A 10935-nucleotide genomic window follows, 5' to 3' on the forward strand; every position below is an offset into this window, starting at 1 on the left:
CTACTACTACTACTACTACTACTACTACTACTACTACTACTACTGCTACTACTACTACTACTACTACTACTACTACTACTACTACTACTATCACGAATCATGAAGTTGGATTTCGTACAAAATTGCATGCAAATCTTCCGGTATTTTCAAATCCGCAACAAACAACTTTATGAGTTTTGAAAAAGATTGAAATAATTTTTGAATAATGAAAACCGAATCGCATGAACTATGCTATACAGTCACGTAACTCTGTTAATGCTTCGTGTTGTCGATGTGGTTGCCAAAAGAACGGTCCAGCAAACTGCGCGGATGCTTGTAGCCGAAATACCCGGTGATGTACAGGTACACTATTTTACGGCAAAAATTTGCTTAACCTTTTTATCAGAAGCAACAAGCTATTTTCCATCGTTGTGATAATTCGGTACCATAGTTACCTTTCAATCCTCTGCAGTCTAGATAGAAATGAAGATTGCGAGGTAATCATTAAATTAAATTATCGAACATAGTTTCTCATTTTTAAAGCCCAGTAGTTGGTGCATTATCCTTGGTTTAGGTATTACTAATATTATTAATTTAAATTTCTTTCTGTCATTGGTATTTTAGGCGCTGCCAGAAAGATATGTGCAAGTTCAACAAATGTTTTATTTCCTCAAAATTCTAAAAATATAAGAAAAAGAAAGGAGAATAAAATGCAGAAATTTGTTAAAACTGAAAACATTGGACAAAATGAAAATGTATCTTTCCGAAATTTCGCTATTAATTTAAGTTGACAACATGTGGCAGCACATAACAGGCGCATACGTATGCTAATAGCAAAGCCTAAGGCTAATTTGATAAATAGAAAAAAAAGAGAATAATAAAGTGGAATAGGGTGGGATTGCATAAATCACTTACTTTTTCAATTTTTCAATCAGAAAATAATTTGTAACTGATCCATAAATCAAAGGTGCTACTCCGGATCTTCATAATAAATATTTTTTTTAACGATTCCACGAATTCTGAGGTAGTCTGGAAGTATTAAAAAATAATTGATTTATACACTTTGAATAGTGCAAAAAAAAATTTGTGAATTGTGAAAAGTAAAGCGAATATTCAGTCAAAAGTCGATTTGATAACGTATTCTAAATGAAATGTCTGATTAAATATTTGGTGAAGCTAATATTAAGGCAGGTTTTCGCGTCATTTTGTCAAGTTATGTGTTTTCTTCCACAATATGGCATGTCGCAATGTGCAGTGAAGCATTGTCGCGTTAACTTGGATTACTCTTCCTTCATTCGACATAGGCAAAAAGAACTATGCAAATGATAATAGTTGTTTTTATTTTGATAATGTAAATAACCGCGAACGTCATGACACCAAAAACTGCCATAACACCTGTAAAAGGTCATAAACAGTAAGAAATATGGAAAATGCAGCTAAAATAAAAATCATAATTAACTGAATTGCAAATTAAGTAATAAAAATGAAGGACAATTTCGGGAAGACTCTTTGATCTCTCCTTCCTTTTCAATTTTTAAGACTATCTTCCGTTTTGATTAAATAATTATATATTAAATCTTATGCCCTCAATAGAGATTCGATGCCGTCAGGTACCAAAACCTTATAGGGTGAGAATCCTGAAGATCCCGGATAATGGAAATGTTTTGAGAGAAGAATATTAGCGTCAGAAAGATAGTATTATTAGCTTGTAGATCTTTATTTAAGGTTGAGATCCTGTATCAAATCTCTAGGCGGCTGACTAGAACCGTTAAATAGTATTAGCTCACCTGTTTGAGTTATAGGTTTAGACTTGGTCACTGTAAGACCCCAAGAAATGTGACTTTACACATCTGGTTGACTATGTAAAGGTCACCTCAAGTCACAAAAAGGTCACGTCTTTGAGTCGTTTATACTTAAATGATTTATTTATCGTGCATGGAAGTTATCTTTGTTTAGATCCAAACTGATATGACAAGCCAAAACATTCCTGTTTATGTATGTATGTGTGTATGTATGTATGTGTGTTGTGTGTGTATGTATGTATATTGTGTGTGTGTTGTGTACGTATGTATGTATGTGTGTGTATGTTGTGTGTGGGTATGTATGTATGTGTGTATGTGTGTGTGCATGAATGTATATATGTATCTATTTGTGTCTTTGTGTGTATATGTGTCTGTGTGTGTCTGTCTATATGCTCGTTTGCTTATGTGTGAATACAAGAGCTATCTGTCCAAAATTTAATTCACGCTTTCAAGCAAAATACTTACAAGACACATTCCCATGCTAATGGCTAATTTTATTTAGTTTATCAGTTTTATTTAGTTTATTATCGTACACATACGAGATGCACACACAACACACACGCACACACACACACACACACACACATACACACATACACACACATACACACATACACACACATACACACATGCACACACACATACATACATTACATACATATATATATACATGCGCGCACACACACACACATACACACACATAAACATAGATACACATAGGCAACGAGAAGTACTTCATCTTCAAGAGGAGCTACTTTTAACAAACACAGGTTGATTTGATGGGTGGTCGGAAATCTAATATATAAAATTTCACTTGAAAAAGAAACTTAAAAGACATTTAAGACAAAGTCGTTGAAATTCATGAAATAGAATTATTCAAAAAGTTTATGAAGATCAAATTTGGAAATTGAAATCGAAGAATGAACAGGTGAAATCAGAATCTCATATCTGAGTAAGCCAACAAACAGTTAAACTGTTCGTTTCATTTCATCTAGCATATTCACCCGTATTCCACTTCTTTACCATAACATATCCTCCGGTATTCCATTCCTTTGCTAAAGTATAAATTTCTCGAGATAACTTCCTGCTTTAAATCCACTCATTACTTGGGCTTTTGTTTACCTTAATCATTCAATAGAATAATATTCTATAGGCTTCTATCTTTTCCTCTTCCTCCTTCACAATGTAATGAGATGGTGACGACAACTTGCATGATAACTCAAAGTAACATCTGCGGATAATTAAAGAAACATTGTTAATAATTAAAAACTAAACAAACAGACATGATATCAGATGGATGAAGGAATCAATAAGTAGTTGAGTGAATAAACGAACGACAGGTGAATGAGGTAAAATGTATTCTTTTGATATTGTCATAAATGAATTTCCAATCTGTAACTTCTATATAATTCGTAGATTGGCGCACTATTCCCGTTGCATTATCAAATCACAGGTACTGAAGCATGTGGTCGAATCTGGGAACAGTACGGTATCCAACGTATGGAAATTGCCCTTAGTACGGTAGCCGAACTGAATGCATTGCTGCCTTTCAAGCTTGGTATCAGTATAAGGTAGATTAAAGATATTTAAATTAATATTCAATTAGTTTCCCAAATACTTTTTTAGTTTCAGAATATAATAGGCATTAATTTAATAAATATGATGAATATTAGCATTGAATTTGTCATTCTGCAAACCTCAAAAGTTAGATAAATACGTGATTAGCAGATTAAAAATACTTTTAAAATCCTGCCTCCTTTGAAAAAAATTCCAAATAGAACTTTCCTCTTTCCATAGATTATGATTATCGTAATACTTGACCAGAGAGATGAGATGATGTGGTAGGAGAAAGTTACACCATTCGCCCACTGTCATACCTAGGAAATATTCAAAGCAGATAGTACCATTCGTCTAGCTGAATGTTAAAACATCTAAGTGATTGAATGATAATAATGATATATCTGTCATCCATGTCATTGATTCTACGGACTGGTTAGCTTTTATGAAAGCAACTTTGAATATTCCCACTTTTTTATCCCAATATGATTGACAATTGCTTGGGATGATTGCATCGAAATGGCTGGCTGTTAAAAGTTTGAAAGGTTACTGTGATATTTTCCTTCTCAAACAAAATTTTAAAAAAATCGTAGGAACAATGAAATGTTTTTTCTTGGGTAACTTCTTTCTGATCACACAATGCTTCTTTTCTCTTTTCCCAGTAATAATACGTTTCATTCTGATATCACTGATAAGCTAAATACTAAATGGATTGAAAGAAAAGTTTCTTTTAAGAAAAGTTTTTTTGCGATCAAAACTCCAAAAAAAGGGAGAAAAAAACTAAAAATTGCATCAATTGTTTTTTTTCGTGCACAAATTTGATGATTTTTTGACTTCCAATGACAATTTAATGATTGATGTTGCAAATTCTGTTTATAAAGCCCACCGAAACATGAAAGATTTGATGACTGCTCTTGAATTTATAAATATGAGTTAACTTGAATCGTATTTATAAATAAATAAAATGACTTTTTGATCATCAAGGTGTTCACCTTCGTTGTTAGTAAAGTAAGCAAAAGCTCTCTCTGGCTGATTATTTTGTATCTTTTTGTCCTTTGAAGACATTTTAAAATTTCGGTTAGTCAATATAATCTGAGCTGTTCGAATCTAAATGGCGAACATGATGAAATAGAATATTTTGAGCTTATTTGAAGCTTCGAAAAACATATCGTTTTTTTGGCTTCATTCTTGTTCTTAAATATATATCAATATGCAATTTTGTTTCAGTTAATCTGAATTAAAGTTAAGATACAATGTCATACAAAATTTTTGATTTATCAAAGCTAAAAATTGTTGAATTCGCCCCAGTAATTCTAATCCTTAGGGATTCCTGCTGGACGGATCGTATTGCTATGGAGCAATCCATTGCATTTCTACGTGAAGGCGTTGGTCAGTGCTCGTGTACTTCAACTCCAGGTTGCCAGAAAAAGACAGCTCCAGTAGTGGCGATTGTTGGTCCTGCAAAGAGTTCCACTACAATTGCAGTACAAAATTTGCTACAAGTATTTCATATACCTCAAATCGGTTTGTTTTTGTATGCTTTCGAAATCTTGAAATCTGAAGTTGTTTGGCAAGCAAAAGAAAATTGTACTCTTTTATTATAAGAAATGCCTTCTTCGCATTTCTGAATATTCAGGATATGGTGCAACAACGGCTGATCTTTCCGACAAAGAACAATACGGTTATTTCATGCGTGTGGTACCTGCGGATACGTGGCAGGCTAAACTGGTAGTTGCCATGTTGGAACACTTTAACTGGACCTATGTGGCCGTTGTTTATTCCGCTGGTTGGTTTCTTGTACAATAACACGTACAATACATACTTGAAAGAAGAATTCGGTTATTAATTAATTTTGTTTTCAAGCTTTATTTATTTTCCGCATAATTTTAACTTTTTGGAGTTTTTCTGAATTCATATATTTATGTATGAGTCATAGGAACAAGGAGCAAAGGTTGTAGGAAACTATGGTGAGAAAGGATTCGAAGAGCTGGAACGAATGATCAACAGCGATCAATCGGAGAATGTTTGCATTGCATATTCGGAAAAAGTGAAGAGTTTGGCGGAACCAGCTGAATTCGACAAGATTTTGAATTCCCTAAGGTAAGAAATGACAGAAAAATCACCATAGATTTCATCATAAATTATCTGTGAATAGGAAGAAATATAACATTAATGAATTTTTTTGATGCCATAAACTGAGAAAATAATTGTTGTTGAAATTAGAATTCTTACTTAGTATCAAGGCATTACTTTACAGTAGTCAAAAGTCGGTACCACAAGTAGTCGTCTGTTTTTGTGAAGGTCTTACGATGCGTGGAATGTTTAAAGCACAGCAGCGTCTTCGAAAAAAGAATCCGGAAATGCGGCCATTCCAGTGGATTTGTAGTGATGGTTGGAATGATAGATTAGACGTGGTCAATGGAGTGGAACTTGAAGCTGCTGGAAGTTTCTCCATTAGGTAATAAATGGAACAAATGCGCCTTTCAAGCAGTCTTATTATTACCTGCGAAATAATGAGCAGAAGTTTTTTTTTTTTCATAACCTTTAATCTTTCGAACATCAGTACCACATCTCATGTAATTCCTTTCGCTTCCAGGATACATTCTCCGCACGTAAAATGGTTTGATCAGTATTACTTCTCTTTAAATCCAGAAAATAATATACTCAATCCGTGGTTTCGAGAGTTTTGGCAGGAGAAATTTAACTGTCAATTTGCGGTACCCAAAGATGATTTGGAAACAAAAATTTGCACTGGACGGGAGAATCTCACACTAAATTATAAACAGGTATACATATGTAACGAAAAATTAATATTTCGCCTTTTGATTTAAAAATTTGTCACCTATATAGCTATGATTACTAAGCCAATTAGATCAATTATCAACGTTGACAAATGACAAACTGATGTTATCCAATGTAATGTGAAAATATTTTGGGATGAAATGTCTGTTGATTATACACTTTGAAATATTAATGCTATCTTCATAAACAACCATTCGGTCATTCCTTTCTCAAATCACATTATTCTTATATTTTCTGGTACTAATTTTACCACATATGCTCTAAACTACAAATTTTAGGATGCAAAATTGAGTCAAGTTGTAAATTCGATTCGTGTCGTTGGATTAGCTCTCCAGACATTGTACAACGATCGTTGTAGGGAAAATTCGACAATGTGCACTGAAATATTTGCACTGAATGGTACTTTGCTGCTCAAATACATGCTCAATGTTACATTTGTCGACCAGTTCAATCAAGAAGTTTATTTCGATGCTAATGGTGATCCACCTGCCTGGTATGTCTATTCTTATTATTACAAATATAATTCATAGCATTGAAGTTATGTTATATATAACTGTGTATCAAATTTGTGTAGTTGCTGGTAGAAATAATTTCATTTTGTTGCGGTAATTTCTTCTGGATATATCTTTGATTGAGGTAACATTCATCATCCGATCGATGCTACTGAGAGAGTTTTGATTAATCAATAGCTTTAAAAATGTTATAATGTTTTGGATGAAGACAAATAAATAAGAATTTTTTTTTTAAAATTAGGTATGATGTTTTGAACTATGTTGGTGGTGAGGAAGGTTTTCGTATGGTTGGTGAATACCGGAAAAAGCGTCTTGGGAAGTACCGATTAAAAATTACAAAGGATAATATCATGTTTTATGATAAAACAAATCAAATTCCAGAATCGGTTTGCAGTAAACCTTGTAAAATCGGACAGCGAGTGAGTTCTGATGTATAATTTCCAACAATAAAATTCTGAAAATCAATATAACGTAAGAGTAAATCTTTTCTTCTTCTGCGCATTCTTGGATAGAAATAATCAGTCTCGCATTCTCGAAATATAGAAATTATTGATTATTTAGACAGTTGTAAATGACTGTGAAAACAAACTTTTAATTTGGTGATTTTCGTCATTTGTAGCAAAGGGAAACAGCGGCTTGTTGTTGGATTTGTGAAGATTGCTTGGCGTATCAAATCATCAACTATACAACACGTGTGTGCCAGAATTGTACGCTTGGATGGTGGCCTAATGGAGATCACACTAGTAGGCATACTTTTCTGCATCTTTTTAAATTTCTCATTAAATTTCCGTCGTTTATTTTAATCAAATTTTTAGAGACGTATTACTCAACTGAAGAATAACAGCTGTAAAAGTTTTATTAAAGAATAGATATTACATCATTCTTTTTGATCCAGTATTATACAAACTTTCAGCTTGCCATCCATTAGTACATGAAGGACCAGATTGGTCATCTACAGGTATCATCCTCGCTTTGTTACTTGCATCCTTGGGCATATTAATGACATTATTCACCGTATTGATATTCATTCGTTATAATCATACTCCTGTCGTCAAATCAACCACCAGAGAGTTATCCTATATAATTCTGAATGGTGAGTGCTTAATAAAATGGAATGTTACTCCTTTATTCGTGAATTTGATTAATTTGTTGATGCTATAACTTAACTATGTCATACATTTTCAGTACAACTCATTGTTACTGCAAAAATTCCAAGCTGAAAAAACTGCTACTGTTCAAATCCTAAACTCGAAACCATTTTTTTTACGATTATCCCTTTGTTTATTTTCAGGAATTACTATTTGCTATGCAGTATCATTCGCTGTACTTGCGAGACCATCATTTGTGACCTGCTTTATATCACGTACGCTACCTCCTGTTGGTTTTTCAATGATTTATTCAGCACTTCTCACCAAGACGAACCGTATTGCCCGTATTTTAGCAGGAAGCAAAAAACGCATCTTAACGAAAAAACCACGTTTCCTGAGTACTGCATCACAAGTAAGCAATATCTCTTCATCAGTAATTCCGAACTCTAGACATTCAATATTTTAATATAGATTTCGTTAGAAAGAGATGAGAATAACGATGGAGATTGGTAAAAAAAATTTCAAAAGCTTTGATTATTACAAACTATTAGTAGGACGAGAATGGTCATATAAATTTAAATGTCCGTAGGATATTATTATTAGATAACATCAAAATCGATGATTAATGCGAGGAAAAGATCAGAGATAGCATTTTTGATACAGGTGGTAATTACATGGATACTTGTATGTATCGAATGTGTTATTATTGCTGCTGGTGTAATGGGGGAAATGCCGCAGGCCGGTTTTGATCCGTATTATCAACCTCGACGTATGGTACTTGTATGCTCAACGACAACATTTGCCTTTTTGATGCCATTTTTCTGGAATCTTTTCTTGATATCACTTTGTACATTATATGCGGTTAAAACGAGAAATCTACCGGAAAATTTTAATGAAGCGAAATTTATTGGTTTCACCATGTAAGTTAATTTGTGGAAAATGCAAGAAAAGTGCCGTTTATATATTTCACGAGTGCTCAAATGCCAAGTATATCTGCTCATTAGACTATCGATTGGATTGGCTTTAAGATCTTAATTGGCCAAAATATACAGTTATTTTTCTCTTCATTTATAGATTTTGGAGATTAAGTCAACACAATGCTTTCATACTTCATTTGTTTATTTCATTATCAATTGATAATAACAAACAGATATATGGCAAGATCAGAATGCTTTTATCTTAATGATACCTGATTCTTTTATAATTATTTTGAACTGATTTTTTCAGGTATTGTACTTTGGTCGTTTGGTCAGCATTTATCGTTCTTCATTTGGGTACAACAAATAAAGCACTCACTATGAGTTTTTCATTCAGTCTCTCAGCCAGTATAGCCTTGGTGTTATTATTTTTCCCGAAACTTTATATAATCTTATTGCATCCGGAAAAGAATGTTCGAGCAAGTTATACAACTACCAAATTGATACGTTGCCATTTTGGCAATTCACAAACGACGGAAAGAGCTAGTAAAGAAACAAATAATTGGAAGTCCGGATCCAGTCAACGCTCTATTTCTATTTCAAGGTAGATATTGTTTTTGGTTTGTTCAGTAAATAAGAATTAATGGTTTCTATTAATGTTATATAACAATTCATTCAGTGTCAGATAATCAATGATGTGTGCCGGAATTATTTATAGCATTTCTCTCAATCATATCAACTTACAAAAAAAAAGAGAAATAGTAAAAATAGTCTCAGGAGCGAAGCCGGATCTCAGAGAAGATATGGTTACCGAAAACGTAAACTATCAGTTCACGTCAGCCAAAGCCCGTCACAAGATGCATCGACACAAACTGAATCCAACAAAATAACTTCTAAGTTTGCTCGAACATTCTCTATTATTAGTAGCGGTCTTGGTACTGCCGGTACAAGTGGTGCTGAACATGGTATCAAGCAATTTGAGGTAAATGACGACGTACAGCAATTAATTGATTCCTGTCGAAGGTATCAGGTATAGAACAATTACTCGTCCTGTAGCATTTATTTATAAAGTTTTATCGCGGGTATCCGTGATATTAAGATGGGACGTGATAGGACAATGCAAATTTCCAAAGCAAAACTTTTTGAGAATTAAACAATTAATTTTACTTTTTAGTTAGAAGTTGAAAAAGATTTCAATAATATTTTATTAGCATAAACTTCTAATATTTATTTCTGGATATTCCGCAAGTTTTAACTTTTCATAAAGTTATAGCATAGACTTTTAAATTTGAATTTTTATGAATTTTAGCTAATTTTTTTACCAAAGATTTTGTTTTTTTTTGCAGATTTCACAAGACGAACGGCTGCATGGCTCCGTGAGAAATTTATTGTTGATGAAAAAGGAAGAAGAAAATGAAAATATTGGTTACTTGATTGCAGATTCAATGAAAACCGTTCTCAATACGGTTTCAAAGCAAGTTTTACCCACGACTTCAGCATTATCACACACTCAAATATCCAATGAAGACAGTAAATTCGAGCAGGTTTGCTGCAATTTTGATAAATGTTAATAAACTGGTAACCTGAAGTAACTTGCCGGGAGTACGTCTTATGTAGCAATGGTTTTCATCAAATTGGAGTTATTATTTCACGCTCGGTAGTTAATTGAAGTTCAGAACTTAGTTATACCAGGCGTATGATAGATAAACAGAATAGCTGGAATTAAATACAGAAAAGGTGAGAAATATTAGTAAAAACAGATGGAATAATGATCAAAAGTAAGGTAGCAAAAACAAACATACATAGGGATGAGTTTCATACCCAATTTTAAAGGCAAGCAAAGGTTAAATTATTTATTAAATAAAGGTGAGAATTAAAAAAACATAGTTGAATTGAGGGATCAACTTTTTCAATCAGAGTTACGTCTAGAAGCTGTGCAATCGATCGATTCCTTTCTCTCTGTAAAGATCTTTTAAATAGCAAAACTTTGAAATTTAGTTCTCGATGCATTCATTCCAGCTACTGAAGAGTCGTGGTATGGAACCTTTACAGTTAACAAATGCGACACCATTATGATCAGTCATTCGATTTCTCTTTCTTCTTTCATTCATGTAAATTGGTCTCTATTCTGATTTTTTTGAAAGCTTTGAAATTTTCCTCAATTATTCTCGATTTGAAAATTCACTAATTGCGAAAATTGATTTGAATTATGGGATATTTGGTTCTCAGACAGAAAATTGGTCGACTTTTTATTCTTAGGTTATAGAACTTCGATGAC

General features: G+C 33.1%; 1 protein-coding gene across 1 annotated transcript; it reads left to right on the plus strand.

Moving 5' to 3' along the window:
* Window positions 1-228: 228 nt before the first annotated feature.
* LOAG_07544 (hypothetical protein) lies at window positions 229-10733 on the plus strand (the record flags this gene model as incomplete). The annotated part of the gene is made up of 17 exons (XM_020447469.1): window positions 229-342; window positions 3198-3352; window positions 4663-4862; window positions 4975-5124; window positions 5297-5438; window positions 5596-5796; window positions 5935-6124; window positions 6419-6633; window positions 6894-7071; window positions 7272-7395; window positions 7566-7745; window positions 7944-8152; window positions 8404-8660; window positions 8968-9261; window positions 9435-9687; window positions 10004-10201; window positions 10677-10733. The coding sequence occupies 17 exons, from the start codon at window positions 229-231 to the stop codon at window positions 10731-10733; spliced, it is 3117 nt and encodes a 1038-aa protein (XP_020302304.1).
* Window positions 10734-10935: the final 202 nt, after the last annotated feature.

This window comes from Loa loa (genome assembly GCF_000183805.2).
Source record: "Loa loa unplaced genomic scaffold supercont3.19, whole genome shotgun sequence".
NCBI classification, from domain to species: Eukaryota; Metazoa; Nematoda; class Chromadorea; order Rhabditida; family Onchocercidae; genus Loa; species Loa loa.